General features: G+C 41.8%; 1 protein-coding gene across 1 annotated transcript in view; it reads right to left on the minus strand.

Moving 5' to 3' along the window:
- The window catches only part of LOC140354390 (contactin-associated protein-like 4), a 281,713-nt gene that overhangs the window by 50,814 nt on the left and 208,188 nt on the right, over positions 1–22,711 (minus strand). Inside the window, exons 12-14 of the mRNA XM_072439389.1 lie at positions 14,401–14,520; positions 9,357–9,557; positions 1,595–1,757 (exon numbers count right to left, since the gene is read on the minus strand). Of these exons, the coding sequence (XP_072295490.1) occupies positions 1,595–1,757; positions 9,357–9,557; positions 14,401–14,520 (484 nt within the window). The remainder of the gene's footprint in view (positions 1–1,594; positions 1,758–9,356; positions 9,558–14,400; positions 14,521–22,711) is intronic.

Genomic DNA, 22,711 nt, shown 5'->3' on the forward strand with positions numbered 1-22,711 from the left:
ATGTGTAAGTTTAGAATGGGTGAAATAAATAAAAGTGCTGTACAGGCGCTTGTGTTGTCAAAAGGTTCCTGGTCTGACTGGAAAGTACTTGCCCCAGAACAGGAGCCAAAATGTGGCCCTTGTAACCCTAGTTCCTACTCTGTGCGAAATGCATCAAATGGGGACTGGAACTAAAAAGGTATCAGGAACTAAAGAAAGTTCCTACAGTGTGAAAACCCCTACTACCAAGTACGTTTTTAGACCTAAACCGCACTGAGGGCGCAGAAACCGCATCAAAATTGGGATAAAATCTAGGGCTAAACCTGAACTAGACCAGGACCAAACCAGGACTAAACCAGCTCTAAACCAGTACCAAACTAGGACCAAACCAGGACTAAATCAGGACTAAACCAGGTCTGAACCAGGACTAAACCAGGACTAAATCAGGACTAATTGAGGACTAAACCAGCTCTAAACCAGGACCAAACCAGAACTAAACCAGCTCTAAACCAGTACCAAACTAGGACCAAACCAGGACTAAACCAGGACTAATCCAGGACTAAACCAGGACCAAACCAGAACTAAATCAGGACTAAACCAGGTCTGAACCAGGACTAAACCAGGACTAAACCAGGTCGAAACCAGGTCTAAACCAGCAATAAACCAGGTCTAAACCAGGACAAAACCAGGACTAAATCAGCTCTAAACCAGGACTAAACCAGAACTAAACCAGGACTAAACCAGGACCAAACCAGAACTAAATCAGGACTAAACCAGGTCTGAACCAGGACTAAACCAGGACTAAACCAGGTCGAAACCAGGTCGAAACCAGCAATAAACCAGGTCTAAACCAGGACAAAACCAGGACTAAATCAGGTCTAAACCAGGTCTAAACCAGGTCTAAACCAGGACAAAACCAGGACTAAATCAGCTCTAAACCAGGACTAAACCAGAACTAAACCAGGACTAAACCAGCTCTAAACCAGCTGACGGAAGGTTTATCTTGAATGTGAACCACAGGACACAGTTCCACATCCACTCGTACTCATTAATCCCCTGCAGTCCCACACCACACAAACATTATGTTATGTCAAAGATAACATCTTGTACTCCACTACCTCGTATTGTATTACAACTTGTTTTACTTGTACTTTACAGACCATTTAAAAGTGTCCAAACAAATATTCGTGAATGAGGCATAAAGCGGGACACGATGTGATATAAATGCAGGAATTAACCTCAAATATTACGGCTTTGGCAAAGGAAAGCCCCGAGCAACATTTAAGTATCTGCCTCAGGGCAAAGTTCAGAAACATTTACAACACATATAGACGCAAACTAACTCAAAAGAAAAGAAGTAATATGCCACGTCTTTAGCGCTTGGATCTGATCTGTTAATTGTAGAAAATACTTTATGGACGACTTCACTTTTTTTCCGGTTTCCTCCATTTTTCGATCTAAATGTTCTGCTACAGCACTTTAAAGGCTCTATTTGTCATTAAAACCTTATCGTATGTCGTGTATAACGTGCGATCTTCACTGCGTCCGACTGATTTGCCTAAAGCTCGAGTCCAAACACACAGAAGAGTCGTGTTTTGCGGTGGCGTTCTCGTACCAGTGGTCCCGGTCGGCGTCGCAGTTGCAGTAGTGGGACGGGTCGAGGCAGGTGTGCTGAAGCCCGCACGAACACTGTCGGCTCCCCGGCACGGCCCCGCCCCAAAACAGCTGCTCCCGTCCTGCGCCGGGACCGCCCACCCACCAGCTGAACGGAGCGCCATCTGAGGGAAGACAAGGGAGAGACGGAGAAAGGGGTGGGAGAAAACCTGTGGGAACGTGTGAGCGAGGGTCCGAGAGGCAATAAAAAGACAGTATGTGGCTGCTTCTGGCAGGAAGGGCATCTGGCACAAATAACCCTGTGAACTGTTCAGAAAAGGTGTACCAGTAGGGATGTGACGATCACTGTGAGAGGAAACATCACAACTTAACGACTGTTCAGAAGACGACAAAATCAACGCGAAATCCTCAATACTTGACCAGCGTTATGACGTTAAACGTTATTATCGCCATGTAAAACTCACTGTACATTTGGGTGCACATTTTCAGGCCCAGATTGAATGGAAATGACATAATGTATCTTCTAAAATAGTCACGATTATTAGTTTTCAGTTCTTACGACTACATTGTGACCTGGTTATAGATAAACCGGTAAATCTTGGCATCCCTGTGTACCACTGCGGTCGTCGTGGCGATACCGAGAGACGACGGCGACGAGAAACAGGGGCCGTGAGAAGCTGGAGAAACAGCGAGGGCTCAGAGAGGAGCTGGAGAAGTCGTGGAGCCCGTGATCATAGGGAGAATTCCGGGCTGTGACCCCCCAAACCCGAGGAGCGACCCCTGGGACCCTCGTGACCATAAACGAGAGTTAGATTGAGCAGTAAATCTGAAAGCTTTGCCTTTCGAATCTTCCATATCAGCCCCCAAATATTGGCACAGCTTAAAAACCATCTGCTGCGACAAACACTGGAAATAAGTATGGAATTGGCAGTGGAAATAACCCATATTAGTCAGAAAAGTCGATGAAAATTTGTGATCGCCGCAGCAGTACTTCACTCGGGTCTTTCTTCTTTTTTACATGAACGGGAGTCACCGCAGTCACGTCCCCGTCGCCCTCGCTTTAGCGGCTGGCATAAAAGACACGGTAAATAAGACTTTGGAACAATAAACCCGGGCAGACTTCCGACGCCGTCACAACACAATCCCGCACCGCTCTGGGGAACAATCACTTCTCACACAACAAAAGGGTTGAACTCCGGCGCGGAGACGACAGCACGCGGCAGCACATCTCCTCCACCTCCTCCACCTCCTCCACCTCAACTCCAGACTGTCTTTTCGCACCTAAATCAACAACAAAAGAACTTAGCGAGGCAAATGAGCGAGGACGTTCTCGAAGAGGAGGTCGTGATTTTGGACGGACGGCATGAGACAGCAGAACTTTGTGTTTGGAAGACATATCCAAACAGAAAATGCACAAATGTTTGTTTGTCAGTGTTTGTCAGGCATTAGGTGCATAAACTTGGCTTATTAACCTCAAGGTTTGAAGACATTTCCCCTGAAAACAACTGTTCCAGCACTTTATTTATACAAAATATTCTGATATACTTTGTGCCAGTCTTTTGTTGTTTTTTTCATGTGGAAATTAAAAAGTAATTACAGATATATTCACCATAAACCATCAGGGGAAAAGTACTGTTCTGAAAATTTCCCACAATGCGCTTTGAAAATGCATTTTCAGAGTCGTAAAAAACAAAATTAGACAGCAACAAGTCTTTAAATGGACATGATCTGACTGAATAAATTAAAGAGGTGTTTTAACAAAGCACTGTCAACCTGAACAACTGTTTAACAAAGTGTTTGGGTGTCTAACATTAGCCACTTTAGCTTAGCTTTAGCTCTTAAAACCACATGAAGCTGAATATTCCAGTTTGTCTACAAAAGTCTCAAAACAAAGGGTTCTTTCTCTTCTGTAACATCCCCAAAGACCCCGTGTGTCCAGACATGTGTGACTGTGGTCAGGAGGGACCAGTGGACTTAAAGAAACCACTCCAGACTGACTGTTTGTTTCAGGTCTTTAGCAGCTAATGCTAATGCTACCTTACATATTATTGTGTTACTACTTACAGACAGTTTTAACGAGCCTCGTTTCCAACTGTCCGGGTGTGATATTTTAGGATCAGACACAAAGTACTTTCTGACAGTCGAGCGGCAAAAAAAATAAATTGATTAAAAGATAAAAACACCCTGTGACTGGACCTGTAACTCATCACTCGTCTCCACGGAGACAGACAAGTTTAATGCCATACTATGGAAAATGCCAAGCAAAGAAATAATGTCTTTATCAATAAAAGCAGAGGACAACACATAATACGGACAATGTACTTTTTTTGAGCCTTTATCATACAAAAACAAACATGGAGTTGTATTTAGCTTCACCCACACTTCGACAAATCCTGTTGAAAATATAAAATTAAACTCAAATTTCTCACATTTGTGAACTCATAGGTAGATATTCTGAGCTTTTTAAGTTCATGAATCATCACCAGACTCATTTGGAGCACTTCTGACATCAAACCACGTCCAGCAGGGGCAAGCTAGCTTTTGTTTACTACCCCAATTTCAATACATACATTGTTTTAAATGTTTAAAAAAGGAGATACCAATCCAAATGCACTCAAGGGCATGTTTACAGGCCAATAACACCACAAGTAGGCTTAACATGTGTCCTTTAAATACAGCAAACGTCCAGCGCAACATCGAGAACCGCCAAAGAAAAGAAGCGAGCGTTCGGCGTACGTTCAGCACAGGTTGAGACGCCGGCCGCGCTGAATAGACTTCAGCCACATCCCTCCACACCACCCGTCCGCACATAAATGAATCATTCGCGAAGCCTTCAGCGAGCGAGGCGATGCTGCAACACGCTCGCGATATTACGCCGCCGTCACCTTTGTATAAACCGCGCGGACGTGGATTCTGTTTCCTCGCTCCGACCAAACGCTGCCGCTCTGACCTCGGCGGGTGGAGAAGTCGGCGATGCGGTGAAGGCGGAGGACGGTGCGAATGAGGCAAGACACTGTAACTGACGAGTTTGGTAAGAAATATAGCAACAAAATGTATCACAATTGATGTAAACACAGCATATCTTTGAATTGCAGTGAAGAGGTAACTGTATATGACTCACAGGGAAGTGCAGTGTGTTGGAGAAACTGGCGGAACCAGGATGTAAACCACTATCACGTGTTTTTGAAGTGTCCAGTCGTTCGGTACCGTTTTTTGACATTGCCATCCCACTTTATTTAAGAACACAATGTATTTCGGGTTCAAAACTCCTGCCGTGGACACAATAAATGGATACGTTTGGAGTTTCGTGTTTTTGGTGGAAGGAAAATGGGCGGCAACAAAGAAGTTGAGGACACAAACGTCGTAAACGATCGAGGACTGGACCGACATCGTGACGGACATCGAGGTGCAGACTTGACTTCACTTGGAAATGGACAAATTTGGCCGACTTTGGACCAAATCTAACTTTTATTTGAATTTAAATATGCTGTGTTTTTGTGTGTTTACTTGAAATCTACTAGTGTTTTATTTTTATTTATTTTTTATTGAGAAAAACAAAAAACCCAGACCAATCAAAACTTGTGTGGAAATAAAGATACAGTAACAGCAACAACAACGTCAGGAAAAAAAAAAAAAAGTCAAAAAGAAATCAAAAAAGAAAAACAAAGAACAGACAGGGCGGGACCAGAGAAAATAAAAATAAGTGTATATTATTTGAGATGACTAATGCATCCAGATGAAAATAAAGTGCAGGGTTAAATCACACCATGTCCAAAATTTGAGTCCCATTTAGTCCAGCTTATGTCAAATTTGTTCATTTGTGTGATTTATGTGATTTTTTCCATTTTCCGTACGTCCATTACGATGTTTGTCCAGTCCTTTACTGTTGGTGCCGCTTGTGTCATCCATTTTTTTGCGATGGTCTTTTTCTTTTCCTGGGCATTTGTGGCCCTCGCCATGTTTTAATCCGGCCCATAAAAAGATTTTGGTTTCTATTTTTTAACCGATAACAAAATAAAGATGACATGAAATCAATTAAATGATAGATTCAATAGCCTATTTTTCAATAGCCTCGTTTTTTTGTCACGCCGGCCCTCCGCTTCTTGCCTGGATTCGAAAATGACCCTCGGAGGAAAATAATGGCCCACACCTGCTCCAGAGATATCCATTCTTATGGTCTACGGCAGGAGTTCTGAGACGCAAATACATGATTCTAAAATCAAATGGGACGGTAGTGTTAAAGATTGTCTGCATTGCCTTTTTCATTTCTGCACTCGTGTTTTCTTTTAATTTAATCTCTCTGGTAGTTTTGTGTTCTGCTCTTTTTGTCTTGTGTATCATCTTTTTGTTGATAAATCTGAACAAATCTGAAATGTATACTGTATATATAAAAATAACTAAATTAAAGTCATCTGCTTCTTCTGTAGAACTACAAGTCATTTTTACTAAACAAGCACATTTATACATTATATTCTGCTCACCCGTATCGCCCGGTCTTCCTGAAGAAATACTGCGTCTGTTGTTTCATTATTACCGAGTATAAGTACTTTGAACAAACTAAGATTACAAACAACCAGCTCTAAACCAGGACCAAACTAGAACTAAATCTGGACTAATCCAGGACTAAACCAGATCTAAACCAGGACTAAACCTGGACTAAACCAGATCTAAACAAGGACTAAACCAGGACTAAACCAGGACTAAACCTGGTCTAAACCAGGACTAAACCAGATCTAAACCAGGACTAAACTTGGTCTAAACCAGGTCTAAACCAGGTCTAAACCAGGACTAAACCAGATCTAAACCAGGACTAAACCAGGTCTAAACCAGGTCTTTTAATCTATTCTCTCTGGTAGTTTTGTGTTCTGTTCTTTTTGTCTTGTGTATGATCTTTTTGTTGATGAATCAGAAAAATATAAAATGTATACTGTATATATAAAAAAGAACTAAATTAAAGTCATCTGCTTCTTCTGTAGAACTACAAGTCATTTTTACTAAACAAGCACATTTATACATTATATTCTGCTCGCCCGTATCGCCCGGTCTTCCTGAATCGATACTGGGTCTGTATTACAGAGTATAAGTACTTTGAACAAACTAAGATTACACTTTTTCTGGGACGCAATGCTGATTTTTACCTCGTCCAAAAACTGGTCCAAAACCTTTAAACGATCGTCAACAGACTGCAAACACGAACAGATTGCTGTTTACCTCTCAGATTAAATTAGTGAAACTTAATTGAACAGATTGTTGACTATTGTTCTGTCTTTGGGGAAAACAGGCAATCGTTTTGGAGTAAAACTCTCCGCGCGGCTGCGAAACATTGTTAAGCCGCGTATTAAGGTGAACAATGGAAAACCGGCAAACAACGGCAGATGCCAAACCGGCTGAGACGTCGCTGCAAAGATGAAGTCACACCAATCGAGACTGTTGCAGAAACAGAACCGACTCCGTCATATAAAACGTAACCGACGCTTTAATTAGTTTGTAAAGTCGCCGCTTTCTCTCCAATCGCTCCGAGTGCCGAGCGCCTCCTAAACGCTCCGAATGTAATCACAAAACTGCGATGGGCAAATATTAAAATGTCCTCGGTTTGTCATGTTTAATAAGTCGTTTCTTCGGGCGGTTCCCGGTGACGACGGGTCCGAAGTAAACGGAGCGGAACCGTTCGTCTGCAGCGGCGTGATAAAGACGCACCGGGACGAGCGGCGAGCGGATACGATGGCCCCGCGGCGATAAACTCACTCCTGCAGCTGATCTTCTGGAGGAGTTTTACAAGCGTTTCAATAAACTCTGCAGAGACGCTTCAGCGACACGCGGTGCTCACGAGAAACTTGTTTATTAGGTTTTCACCATGTTGTGTACTTAAATAGAAGTTATGCAGAAAGCAGCGAGTGTCATGTTCTTCTGTAAGAGCTCAAAGCACAACTAAAAGTGAAAGAGTTGCTTCAGTCTAATAACAAATATAAGTATTTAAGTCATATTTGTAGCTGACCTCTAAAACAAAATCAGGTAAGTTGTAGAAAACCTGATTAACAACAAGAACACTGCTTACGCTCACATGTATCATTGATACAGACTTTGGCCATGTTTTTTACAAAAGAAAACTCTTCTTTAAACAGAAAAGAATGTGTATGGCTAGCAGCAGGGTTTCTATGGCCTATTGCAGGGCTGGCAGGGTAACAAAGAAGATTAGTTTAAGGTGAAACTCAGTGTAAACAAAAACAACGACAGGACAGGCTGTTATCAGGAGGCTCCGCCCGGTGGGACGAGGGTCTGTAGCAGGGTCCACACCTTTTCAGCTCGTGAGATGCTTCTACATTATGCAAAGCCCCATGATCCACCAATGATTCATATGATCATGTATTTTTTTTTACTTTTTTGAGTTTTTATTACTTTTTAAACATATTGAGGCTATAACAACACAATATACGGCAACTGTAAAGGCCCAATAATAACTTTGTGTTTAAAAACCTGCTCAAAATAAATACAAATGAACTTTAATACAGCTGACTATATTCAAACAAAAATATAGTGCCACTTCTAAATAATAGAAGTTTAAGCTTATCATTACCCCACATTCAGCTCTCTACTAATTATATCAGTTATTAGTGAGACGAGCTCCATGGTAACACTCAAATCAAATCAAATCAAATCAATTATTTTTGTAAGGCCCAAAATCACAACAACAGTCGCCTCTGAGGGCCACAGGGAGAAATGAATCAACAATGTCTGTGGTGGCGATGGAGTCAGACAATGTCTGTGGTGGCGAGGGACGATGTCCCAGGGTCCTCTGTCCTTAGACTCTCCTTCTCGGCCAGGAAAAACTACAAAAAAAACCTCTTTGGGAAAAAAGCGTAGAAACCTGGAGGAGTTCCAGTGAAGGAGAGATCCGACTCTCACAGACGGACAGACACTCAGGGGAAAGAGCTTGAGACTTTGAGTTGTCCCATATGAATCCTTAAAATTTGAATAAAATAATGAGTCGACTAATGCACTAAAATTAGCGCTAAGAATGTGCTCCGCCACGTGTGTTGTGTGATGTCTTTGTCAAACAGTTGTGTCATAGTCTGATGCTGTTCGAATGAATTGCCATCTACAAAATCTGAAACGAAAACAGCTGTAGTTGTCACCCCATGTGTTTGTGTGAAAGGTGTCCCTCAGGTAAAGCTCCTCCTGATGGACCCTCTACTGTTTACCATCAACATGCCTCTCCATCTCCTGTCATAATTCACAAAAATGTCTAAAAATTCCGACTTTTCAGTCAAATCACGCATTCTGGGATAAAAATAACAAATCCAATTCTCTAAATGTCAATAGTCCTTTTATAGAGCATTGCACCTGGCCTTTATAACAAGTCCCTCGATCTCAATTTTACTGATATTGGCTTCTGCTTTGAAATGGGAATTGCCAAGATCCAGTAAATTGTTTCAGAATTACGGGTCTGACTATGAAAAATTGTAAACTATAAAGACGTGAAGATCCAATGACTCTATTCGGACTGTTAAGACCCAACAAATGCTCCATCTTCTCACCGTCAGTCCATTCCTCCACCAGCAGCTTTACTCCGCCTCATATTTACCAGAACAAAGATACGATAATTGTCTGCGCAACAGCTCGTTACTACAATTATACGAGTAATTCCCACAAACAAAGTCCAAAACTACAAAGTGTCAGCCGCACAAAGAGCCCAGACGTTCGTTTGCGCTCCACAAGGTGAACTGGGGGAAGGGGGCGGGTCCCGTTTCTATTGGCTGACGTACCTGGGGTGTTGAGGAGGCGGGACTTCCTGCAGTAGTAGGCCAGCTCCTGCTCGCAGTGCTCCGATTGGTTGATGACGCCCATGAGCTGCTCCTCGTCCGAGCCGTAGTCGAAGTGGGCGTTGTGCTGCGGTTCCCATGGCGACGGGCTCACCCTGGTCAGCTCCGTGTTGTTGTGCTGGAGCACCATCCACGCCCGGTCGTCTGCACGCGACACATTTATCACGGTATGTACGTTAGACTTGTACGACATGAGGAAATACATGCAATATTTCATAACTACACGTATAAGAACTTAACGGAACAATCCTTTTGGCCGTCAGTATTTATCGTAGACTCTTCTTCTTTGTACTTGTGGAGGATATATTGTTATTTTTCTGTACGATGATAATATTTGAGCAGTTAAACTTAATTGTTTCATTATATTAAACTATTAGACTATAATTCGCGCCTTTTTTCTTAGTTTGGCTTACAATTCATACTACGGAGCGACTTATATGTGATATTAGTAACACATATTATATAATTTTGTTTGTAATATTTACACTGACAACCACAAGAGGGCGCTCTAGGCTCTAAGCGACGCAGAAGAAGAATCTGCACTTCCTCTACCTCTGGAGTTTGTGGAGTTGTTTAGAAGTGACACAGAGGAAGAAGAATTCAATGGATTTAGTGATTTGGGGTAAAACTGATGCTTTGGTAAACTTGTTAGCATGTTCTTTATGCTATAGTTATCTGAATAACTGTTAATAAGATAAGATAAGATAAGATATTCCTTTATTGTCCCACATGGGGAAATTTCATTGGTACAACGCAGGAAGATACAGAGGTAGATCCAGAAGAAAAGAACAGATCACTTATAGGAAGTTTGAAAACACTTTCAGTAGAAGATCTTCTATAAACAAAAACTCCCATAGACAAACAAATAATAAATACCATTGCGTGTGATCACGACAGTAATTGCACATGAATATGTGTCACGACGGCACATAGATTGCACATGAATTTCACAGTAATTGCACATGAATCACGACAGTAATTGCACATATGACAGAATTGCACATGGTTAGGTCAGTATGTCGAGTGTTCAGGACTAACAGTGTTTGTTATAAAGTCTGACAGCAGCAGGAAGGAAAGACCTGCGAAACCTTTCCTTCGCACATCGAGGGTGGATCAGTCTCTCACTGAAGCTGCTCTCCAGAGCGGACAGAGTGTCCTGCAGGGGGCGACACTCATGGTAATATGTTACGTTAACATACCAGACACTTACCACAGTTCGTTGTCTGTGCGTCATGTAGCAGAAGGTGATAGCGTTAGCATACTACACCTTTATCAAATACATTTCTTATGCTCCAGTGCGAATTATATGTTTTTTTCTTCTCTATTATGCATTTTTTGGCTGGTGCGACTTATACTCTGGAAAATATGTTTTATTCTGCGATTTATTAATTACCGTTCATGTTATAGTTTATTCTCTATACATTTTTGTCAGCAATAAACAGGTATCGCACCTTAAAATCTGTTATCGTGACCGGGTTAAAGGCTCATTTATGCTACATTTCTGTACGATAACAGTAGCTACTTTTATACTTCCAACCGTTTCTAATGTAAAGGCTGTATTCTGGTATATAATCACCAGAGGGCGCAGACAGTATGTTGGATTGTGATTGATCAAAACAGAAGAAAAAGTGCAACGAGAAAAACAAACATGGAGGCGCCAACAACAGTTTTTAGAGCTGTGTTTGTTTGTTTTACAGCTTGTTCTGGCGACTTATTAAAAAGTTGAGCTTCCACTGCTTTGCTCACTACTGTTCCCAGTGGTCAGCACATGTACAGCTCCATGAATACACTTTCATATAATCTGTGAGCAAAACTGTGACAAAACAACGCAGAGCGTCACTAATGTAGAGCATAAATGAGCCTCCAAAAGTCCTTCCATTCACAATTTTTATTTAATCATAATTTCTACCTGTTCCCTGGACGTGAGCAGCAGAACCTTCAAAGTGTCACTTAAATTTGCTTTTTTTATCCAAGTAAACTGCATGTTTAATTATTTTTTTCAAACTCTTTATTAATTTAGGGCAGTAGCTATTAATAAAGTCTTCTAATATGTGTGTAAATCCCTTGAATCAAAGTCTCTTTTTGCCTCACAATGACTCCACCAGGGTTAATTATATTTGAACTCCAGGGTTAATTATATTTGAACGCTCGTGCATCAGTCCAGTAGCTTGATATAAATGAGATATTTCAGATTGAATAACAGCGATTAGCGGAGGTAAAAAGCAGGTTTACGGTTCGCATTCTAGCCTTGGTGCTGCACTGACTGTAAAAATAAATATCTACAAACAAATGTAGCATGTGGTTCATAGTTCACTGTTCTAACGGCCGATGGATGAACTGGTCATTGATGAGTTTGTGAACCCAATTAAAACTGTTCTTCTCTGATCCCGACACTTTGAAAGGATGACGTCGTGGATGAATATTGTTTACGTGCGGATCTTTGTTGATTTAATCAAGCGAGAAAAAGATCAGTGTCAACGTTTGACAGATGTCTGATGTTTGGACCTGGTTTTCCGGTTACCCCCCACGAGGTAGTCCTTAGGTTCACTGGTCCGAAGGTTCACTGGTCCGAAGGTTCTCTAGTCCGAAAGTTCCTCATCGGCTAAAGTGAACGTGCATCGGCATCGGGATGTAGTCAGTCTGTAAAATGCGCACGAAGCACGAAGACACGCACTGGGGCTCGTCACAACGTTGTATACCAGCTGCTCACAGGTGGCACCGCAAGTTGTACTGTGTATATAAAAATAACAAGGGAACATCTCGAATCCTCCGCTTTATGCCTTCATTTGATCATAAGAAATATGTGTGATCAGAATCCTCCACTCTATGCCTTCATTTGATCAAAGTATAGAAATGATACATGTATATGCTCACTACGATGATATCTGCCTGAAGAGTGGGTCCAGCTCGACTCAGACGGTCCCTCTTCTGCCTGAAGAGTGGGTCCAGCTCGCCTCAGTCGGTCCCTCATCTGCCTGAAGAGTGGGTCCAGCTCGACTCAGACGGTCCCTCTTCTGCCTGAAGAGTGGGTCCAGCTCGCCTCCGACGGTCCCTCATCTGCCTGAAGAGTGGGTCCAGCTCGCCTCCGACGGTCCCTCTTCTGCCTGAAGAGTGGGTCCAGCTCGACTCAGACGGTCCCTCTTCTGCCTGAAGAGTGGGTCCAGCTCGACTCAGTCGGTCCCTCATCTGCCTGAAGAGTGGGTCCAGCTCGACTCAGTCGGTCCCTCATCTGCCTGAAGAGTGGGTCCAGCTCGACTCAGTCGGTCCCTCATCTGCCTGAAGAGTGGGTCCAGCTCCAGTCTCCCTCGTGTCCGTCTGTGAGAGTCGGATCTCTCCTTCACTGGAACTCCTCCAGGTTTCTACGCTTTTTTCCCAAAGAGGTTTTTTTTGTAGTTTTTCCTGGCCGAGAAGGAGAGTCTAAGGACAGAGGACCCTGGGACATCGTCCCTCGCCACCACAGACATTGTCTGACTCCATCGCCACCACAGACATTGTTGATTCATTTCTCCCTGTGGCCCTCAGAGGCAACTGTTGTTGTGATTTTGGGCCTTACAAAAATAAATTGATTTGATTTGATTTGATATATAGACACGCGTGATCTGATCACCGTAGGATTGGTAGTCAAAAAGGAAATTCAGCTCGCCAAGACGGGAGTGTCTACAGAGCCGCGGCGCGCGGCCGAAACTGCTGGTCTATTTGAGTTAATTCATTCATTAATTATACGATAAGGAGCTCAGGCTATGTACAGAAACAAGTCGGTTATGGAAAATACGTGAGTTTAATCATAAAAAGTGCATCAACACTAGAAAAGTCCAAAAAGCAGTGTGTGGGGCAAAGGGAGGCGAGTAGAGCCCGCTGCACGGACACACAGCTTTGGTGAGGAGAGCCGCGAGTAGAGCCCACTGCGCAGACTCACACCTTCGGACTCGCGAACCTTCGGACTAATAAACCTTCGGACATGTGAACCTTAAAATTTTGGTGAAATTTTTAAAATTTCGATGAAATTTTTAAAATTTCGGTGAAATTTATAAAATTTTGGTGAAATTTCGGACACGTGAACCTTCGGACTAATAAACCTTCGGACATGTGAACCTTAAAATTTCGGTGAAATTTATAAAATCTCGGTGAAATTTCGGACACGTGAACCTTCGGACCAGTAAACCTTCGGACTCGTGGGCAGCCACCGGTTTTCCGCTTCATATCTCTGTAATTAACCATAAAGCATCAACGCACAAAGTCCACTCTGTCAGCGCAAATAAATTGATAAAAATGGAAGGAAAAGTGCCACTAGAGAAACAAACATGGAGGCGCAGTTTGTAGAGCTGCCTTTATTTGTTTTGCAGCTTGTTCTGGCGACTTATTAAAAGGTTGAGCTTCCAGTGGTGGGCTCACTACTGTCCCCAGTGGTCAGCACATGTACAGCTCCGTGAATACACAAAACTGAGCCTTAAGTCCTCCCATTCACAATGTTCATCTAATAATCATTTTCTACCTTTTTTCCCTGGACGTGAGCAGCAGCAGAACCTTCAAAGTGTAAATCAAATTAACTTTTTTATTTAAGTAAAATGTTTAATCTTTTTGAACTACAAAAAGAGAAACCACTTTAGATTCAGACAGTACGGTACGGTTGGACGATTTTGGAGAATATCTAACGTTGTGGTTGCAATTCAGTTCGCAATTTATGTTGTTTTATTAGGATTCTGTTCACAGTTCACATCTTTAACAAACTTATGAGAAAAAATGAACTGATAAGCTTTTCCGAACATGTTTGTGGACATCTAAACTACAGGGTCACCACGTTTTATTTTATCATAATAAGACAGGATAACATGTTGTTTGCAAAGGAAATTATGTTAAACGCTAAATGTTTCCAGTCCTCTACCAAATATTTGGTGCCATTTTTTAACTTCATGACGTGTTTGTGGAGTTTGTGGAGATCTGAACCGCTCACACGAATAAACGGTTGGAAGGAGAACAGTCGTCTCACCCGTCATGTTGCAGAAGACCAGCTGAGGCTTGATGGGGCCGCTGCCGTCCACGTCGATGTGGTAATGTCCCGTGGCGTTCCCTCGGTGTTTGTACGCCTCACACGACGGTTCGTACGCCGCTGGAGCAGGAGGACAACGACAAGACAATCAAACTCCACTTTGCATATTCGCCACACAAACGATCGTCCAGGTGATAAGGACTTTCTATTGAGTGAACAGCCGCAATCTGAGGAACAAAAATGGAGGCTAAATTAAAACACTCCCGGGAGGATAGGTTTATTGTTGCATATGAAGCGAGTCAATAGTTAATTAAATGCATCATAATGTCACGAGATACACGGCGAGTTCTGCACAAATACAGAGCGAGGCCTGAATGTTCTTTTCTACCGATTTTTGAATATACAGCGCTTATCAGAATCAACTTTCTCCACATTTTGTTATGTTGAAGCCTCAAACTTCTGCAAACAAAATCCAACAATGACACTGTGAAAGAAGGCGGTTTTGAGTCTTTACAAACAAACAAAAATAACACTCAAAAATAAAACTCAAACTTGAGCTCAGGTTTATCCAGGCTTTTAGATAGAGACACGTCTTCCCGTGTTTTGGACGGCGTATTTTAAAATGTGGACGGGCATTTCAAGTGCAGGGACGGCCATTTTATTAATACATCTTAGAAAAAAAGGAAATATTGTCATTAAATCGGGCCAGGAAGCGTTTGACAACTGTTTACAATTGAAAATTTGCATGCTGCGTGCTGATTGGTTGACAAAATTTGTGTGCTCTGATTGGCTGCCGAGCCGTGGTCCGGAGAATACCGAAGCTACTCGTTTTTTCGCCTAGTCGGCCCCCGTACCCCCGTAAATTATTTGGACGGGGGTGTTTTCAAAAAGCCTGGGTTTGTCGTTTTTCCGCTGATCGTTCTTGAGATGTTTCTACAACGTGTTTTGAGGCCACCTGTTGTAAATCCAGTTGATTGGACATGATTTGGAAAAGCACACACCTGTCTGTACAAGGTCCCACCATTAACAGTGTCAGAGCACAAACCGAGTCCAAGGAACTGTGTGTGGACCTCAGAGACAGGACCGTATCAAGGCACAGATCAGGGGAAGATACTGAAACATCTCTGCAGCAGTGAAGGTTCCTCTGAGCACTGTGGCCTCCATCATCCGGAAATGGAAAAAGATTGGAACCATCAAGACTTTTCTAGAGCTGGGCCCGGCCAAACTGAGCAATCGGGGGAGAAGTTTCTTAATCAAGGAGGCGACCGAGAACCTGACTCTCATCCAAAAGTCATTCTCAGTCTGATCAGATGGAGACTGCTGGACAAATGAGGAATTACACCGACCAGATTACACACAAAGTAGGACCTGTTTGAACCGTGAGCAAACGTTATTTCATTTTAGATACGAATTAGAGCGTCAAACAGGCGTCGCGCTAAAGGCTAACTGACGTCTGCTTCTGGTAACAATCTAATGACGCCGTGACGGGAAAACAATGGTCCAACTGCTGATGCACTCATTCGTATTTGCCATTCGGCCTTGGCCTTTCTCTGGATGAATCCAAACAACTATCGAATAAAAACACCACAAAGGCCGCTCGATTTGCATTTACTGAACATCCTCGTTTACACTAGTGAGGAGCAGATAAATGTCTTTGTGTTGATTAGAGAACAATGCTCAGATTACAGAGAAAAGGGCCTAATCCTGACGTAAAAGACATAAAAATATCTATTTACATGTATTTGCTGTAACATACCGTTGTTTTGTTGGACTAATACATGTATAAATGGCGCGGGCCAACCTGTGTGTACCCCGCGTAAACCCGTGGTGCCGGGGTAGCGTTGTTGGCATTTAAAATATGCACCCGTTGACTTTGAACTTTATTGAATTAAAAGTGCGAGGGCGGCGGCATAATCAGCAGAAGACGGTTCCCTCTGTATTTCTGTCACGAGCCGAACTTTTTCAATTATTGAACATATTTGATAATGGAGCTCAGATAAGGTCTTGTTTTTGCACAGATCATTCTCATTACAGAATTATAATGAGGTAATTAGAGAGTTTCGCGCAGCCAGCAGGTTAATGTCAGCTTTGCCTCATGTTTAATGCAGAGGATTGTTTCAATAAAAGAACGCGGCGCAATTGTTTATTTATCACAAACTTTGGTCGGGTTTTATACTCCCTGGATTTAGCCCAACTAAGTGTTATTCTCCTGTGTCCGGGAGAGTTTTATAGGTGCTCCAATCTGCCCTGATAAAGGTGCACCGTGTGATGATTTTGGAGTATTTCAGGGCAAATTACAGGTCAGATCAGTGCAGAGGCGAGTGTATAAATAGGTTTTGATGGCCTACTGTTTACTTGGAGCACCAGTTTGCACAATTTTCTCAAAAATATCTTTCCACAGAAGGAAAATACGACCAAAAAACTGTAAATCAGCAGTCAAACACGTTTTTAAAGGCGCTGTACCTTCACAGCTCCACAGGTATCCACACTTATGTATTCCCAGCGTCCTAAATATTCACCGCGAAGAGTTTGAAAGCCCTTTTCACAAGTTTCTAAGCCGTCCTGGGCAAAGCTAACATACAAGCTAATATACAGTAGCATGCTAGCGGCGCACTTCCTGCTTCTCGGAGAGTAAAACACTTTATATTTAGCTTTAATCTCAATGTCACCTGTATAAATGCTGTTACAATACATCTGTTTATGAACGTTATTTCATTTTAGATACAAATTAGAGCTACATGAGAAAAATCAGGTACAGTAACTTCTCTTTTTCACGTTTCAGAAATCATGTACAGCGCTTTGAACATGATGGCTAACATCTCAAAGCTAACAAAGAAAGAAAATTAGTTCTTAACATTGGCGGCAAAATAAATGCACATCTTCAAGATTGCGTACCTTAACCAAAAATACAAAAATATTAAAACAAAAGCCTGTGGTGGCGGCCCTCGGGACTCAGCTCTAGGGCCATAGAAGTATTACCCGTGGAGGAATAAGTAGTGGGAATAACTGTGTACAAAATAACCAGGCGCTCTACATCTTTTTTACTAAATCACATTGTTGGTCCCTTTAAACCACAATAACGTTTCAATTACACCTACAGTTCAGTCTGGGAATTGAACCCTCCACTTCCGATGTGCCTTTAGACCTAACTGCATTTAGAGCTGAGGCTAAAGCAATTCTTGGTCGATTATACATATTCTCTGAGCATTGATTAGTCGCTTAAAGGGAAAAAACTGTCAAAACTATAAAGTAACAACATATTTATATTGAAAATAACCATCAAACAGCAACATTTAATCATAAAAAGCCAGAATAAACTCAAGATTAACTCTCTAATCTCTCCAGCAAACGACTGTGGTCAATATAAATCTCTACTTTCAATAAAATCTCGTGTGGACTGATAAGAATCTTGGCCGCCGCTGTCATGGTTACGCCCTTTTGTGATTGACAGGCCGGTTAAAACGTGAAGCTCGGCATTCCGCTCCCTCCGTCGTCCTTTTCTCCACAAATGACTTCAAACCCAGCATTTATTACCAGTAAGTGTTTCTTATTACTTTGGATAACAAATGCCTCGCGTCTCCAGGGACGAGCGGCTGTTTTATGTTTCAAGAAGAAAAACATTGCCTTTTTATAAAACTGGAGGGGAGAAAAAAAGAGGCGTGTTTCGCAAAGGATGAAAGCAACAATTTCCACACCGTTTTCCACTTCAAACGAGGGGCCATCGCGCGCTCACCGGGACAAATTGCCAGTTAAAGTCGCACTGTGTAGCTTTCCCAGCGGAGGGCGAGCGCCGCAGTGTTCTGGGATTTTCTCGTTTCCAGGGGACGGTTCAAAGTGTGACGCGTTTGAGCGACGGAAACAGTTGTAAAACGAATATATGCGCAAGAGAGAGAGAGATCATATCTCCATGGCGATGAGCAGGTGGCAGAAAGGTTAAGCAGTGCGCCAGACCGAACAGGATATAAACAAATGAGGTTCAATGAAGATGAATGGAGAGAAAGATGGAATGGTTATGGTTTTGTCAAAGTAAAGTAAAAGTACAGCTAATGGAACTAGTAAGAAAGCATCACATACAAAAATCGACTTGAGTAAAAGTATTGCAGTTCGTGGTTTAAAATGTACTTTAAGAGTAAAAAGTCAAGTATTTTGTGCAGATTTTTGATCACTATTAAAGAGTAAAATGTTGTAAAATGTCGTAAAATGTTGTAAAATGTTGTAAAATGTTGTAAAATGTCGTAAAATGTCGTAAAATGTTGTAAAATAACGGAACGGACGGAAATGGCCGTAAAACGAATAAATGCGAGAGAGAGGGTTCCCGGTGCAAAGCAGTTGTATCTCCATGGCGACGAGCAGGTGGCAGAAAGGTTAGACAGTGCGCCAGACCGAACAGGATATAAACAAATGAGGTTCAATGAAGATGAAAGGAGAGAAAGATGGAGTAAGTAAAAGTACAGCTAAAGGAACAAGTAAGAAAGAATCACATACAAAAACTTAAGTAACTTACGTGTTTTAAAATGTACTTTTAGAGTAAAAAGTAAAGTATTTTGTGGAGACTTTTGACAACTGTATAAGAGTAAAATGTCGTAAAATGTCGTAAAATGTAGCGATCTTTGTTTCTTTAAATGATTATTTTCATCAATTTCTTAATGTTTCTACACATTTTTCATGTATATTTTTGTTTTTTCAAAGGCCAAGACTTGAACTCAAAACCTGACAGCCGGATGTCACCGTAAATGTGCAAAATCATGTCCCCTCAAAACCAAACGGAAAACAGTTTGGTTCAAAAGTGTTGGAGAAAGTACAGATTTCTGCTCTAACATGTCGTGAAGGAAAGTTAAAAGTATAAAAGCAAAAGTAAAATGTACAAAAGTAAAGTACATACCTAAAGTACAGTACTTGGAGGACTTCCTCAACCAAATCCAAAATCACACATAAAGTAAATATATATATATATATATATATATATATATATATATATATATATATATATATATATATATATATATATATATAAAGAAGCAGAGCAAACAAACAGAGAAGTTATTGTGGATTGAAGTCGAAGATCTCCTGTTTTCACGTCTTCATTGCAGTATAATGAGTGGCCTGGGGGGGCGCTGTTTTGTCATTTTAATAAAATAAAACGACCTCTTTGATCGTTTCATAAGATCTTTGTCTCGTATTTCTAATGAACGGTTGGAAAGCGACTGTACGACTAACACAGGCAGGAAAAAGGAGACACTTTTCCCAGTTGAATTCGGCGACAATATTTGACCAAATATTCCGTAAATGTCGTGCGGCGGTTCAAGTGTTGCGTAAAATGACCATAAAATGAACCACAAAAGGGCCAAAATATCTATTCATCCCCTCGTATGGGAGATTATATTTGACTTTTGTCCCTTTTCAAGCAAATTTTTACACATTTAAAGGTGCAATAACATGCTTTTTTTCACGTTTCGTAGTCTATCCTAAGTGTATAATTGATAATAATAAGGGTTGTACAACACCCTTAACATAATAGTTAAAGGCGCAATGGACAATTTTTCGGCGATTTGAGAACGCAGGCGGAAGTGCGTGAGGGGGGATGGTGACGCATGCTTGCCTTTATGACGCGGTCTTGCTCCCACCGCCCGTCAGTTTGGAGATTCGAGGAAAGGAGATAGTCTGTAATATAGCTAAAAACTGCGGGAATCAATCAAAAAAACACTCTGGGTACATATAAGATAAGATAAGATATTCCTTTATTGTCCCACATGGGGAAATTTCATTGGTGCAACGCAGGTAGATACAGAGGTAGATACAGAAGAACAGATCACTTATAGGAAGTCTGAAAAACACTTTCAGTAGAAGATCTCCTATAAATAAATAAAAACTCCCATAGACAAATAAATAAATAAATAAATAAATACCATTGCATGTGATCACGACAGTAATTGCACATGAATATGTGTCACGACAGCACATAGATTGCACATGAATTTCACAGTAATTGCACATGAATTGCACATGAATTCCAACAGCAATTGCACATATGACAGAATTGCACATCAGTATTAGGTTAGGTCAGTATTGCGAGTGTTCAGTACTAACAGTTTTTGTTATAAAGTCTGACAGCAGCAGGAAGGAAAGACCTACGGAACCTTTCCTTCGCACATCGAGGGTGGATCAGTCTCTCACTGAAGCTGCTCTCCAGAGCGGAGAGAGTGTCCTGCAGGGGGCGACACTCATGGTCCAGCATAGATGTGAATCTAGCCAGGACCCTCCTGTCCCCCACCTCCTGCACCGAGTCCAGAGCACAGCCCAGGACGGAGCTGGACTTCTTGATGACTTTGTCCAGTCTCTTCCTCTCCCTCTCTGTGATGCTGCTGCTCCAGCAGGCCACACCTACAGGAGCCGATGCCACCACAGAGTCATAGAAGGTCTTCAGGAGTGGCCCTGTCACTCCAAAAGACCTGAGTCTCCTCAGGAGGTAGAGCCGACTCTGGCTCTTCCTGTACAGCACAAATAGCAATGTAAGAAGGTTAAAAGCTCTGAAAAGTTGATTTTGCATGTTATGGGACCTTTAACAACAGACAATTTGCTCGATATTAAAATTTTGCAAATCTCCAAATTATCAATTGTGATTTATCTTCTTTATTTTTTTTGCGTAATTTGGGGCATTTCCTTTTTCGAGCCACATGTGCCACAGACACTCAAACATTTGGTATCCGTGCGTTTTACTTTTGAAACCTGCGGCGTCATAAGTTCAAACCCAGCTCTGGAGACTTTGCTGCGTGCCTTTCCCCACACTCATCCCCATCTCACACGACACTGTCCAATAATAGTAATAACAAATGATAAATCTGTCCAGTGGAGATTGACAATAAGTCCTCTGGTGCCAAATTCTACTCCAATAGAAAAAAGAGAAAGACAAGCAAAACACACAGTAAGTATTTTAACTAGTTTATACGATAAATACACAAAGTAGAACTAAAATACATGATATATTTTATCCATATTTTAGCAATCACGGACAAACACATTCAAAAACATTCATGAACCATCAAATGTGCCGCATAAAAGTTTCACTCGGGGTTTGAAGCTAAATTGCGGTGGAGAAGGTCACGCTGGAAGTCAAAGTTAGCGGCGACACGTTTTAAAGGTTAAGCTGCTCTTTTTTCCCCCGTCAGACGTCGTCCGGGCGATATTTTAAAAAGACTACAATAACTTGTGTAAAAGCAAAGCATTGTCAGTTTGATTTCACTGAGTTTAACAACGTCAAATGGAGAGACGGCAGAAAAGGATAAATTCAAGCTCATGCAAATACTGAAAAACATACATCTGTATTTTTTTTTTATTTATTCAGGCTCACAAAACCACTTTACAGGAATTTATATCGTGGAAAGTGAGTTAAAATGGTCAAACGTATGCGCCGTGTTAAGTATTTCTCTCATAAAGTGGCTGTAATGTAGTTGTAGTGCAAAATGAGACCACCGTGCGGCGTCTGCGTTTCATTACTGCCCCAGCACCAGAGAGGGCGCCGTTAGCGTGCCGGTCGTTGCGGCGAACCATCAGGACGCATCGGGAAAGTGAGGGAGACGTTTGGACCACTGCAAACCGCTCGACGATTTCTGTTTTTCACTTTTTGTGGTAGAAACAAAAAACTGCCACTCTTTTCTGGAAAAGTGGTGAAAACTCTGCATCTTGTCCTAAGCGTGAACCTGTTTTTGTCTTAAAGTGTTGCCTGGTTTAAAATAAACAGGAATTTTGTGTTGTCTAAAAAATCTTTGCATTTTTTCCGACAGTCTCGAGACATAAGTAAATAAATTAATTTAGGTCAACAATAATCTCTGCTAGGAATCTCCCTGGAAACACCCTTCCTTCCCTGTTCTGTTTCCCTTTTGTCTCTTTTGTCTTGGTTTTTGGTTCTCTTCACTCATCCTAAGGACAAGATAGTGACACAAAAACAGAACAATGTAGTATCCAATGCAGTGAATAGTACATACGGGGGACTAAACAGCCACTGCACAAGAGGCTCTATCAGCACAGAAAACACTCGAGTGTCGAGGACCACAGAGCGTCGTGCATCTTCATCTTGAAGCTACAAACCACTCGATCAAAGACAGTGAGGTGAAGATTCTGAGCAGGAGAAAAGATGGTTTGAAAGAGGAGTTAAAGAGGCTATTTTTGTTAAAAAAGAAAATCCATAGTTAACAGAAATGGTGGTTTAGGATTCAACCTTCCTGTTGTTTATAATGGAATTTTGAATCCCTGGAGAGGTCGACGCTTAGAGCATTCGGATGCTAATCAGTTTCACAGGGAGGAGAGAAAGTGT

This window comes from Eucyclogobius newberryi, unplaced genomic scaffold, assembly GCF_026437365.1.
Source record: "Eucyclogobius newberryi isolate DKJ021-1_F unplaced genomic scaffold, fEucNew1.0.hap1 SCAF_9, whole genome shotgun sequence".
Classification (NCBI taxonomy): domain Eukaryota; kingdom Metazoa; phylum Chordata; class Actinopteri; order Gobiiformes; family Gobiidae; genus Eucyclogobius; species Eucyclogobius newberryi.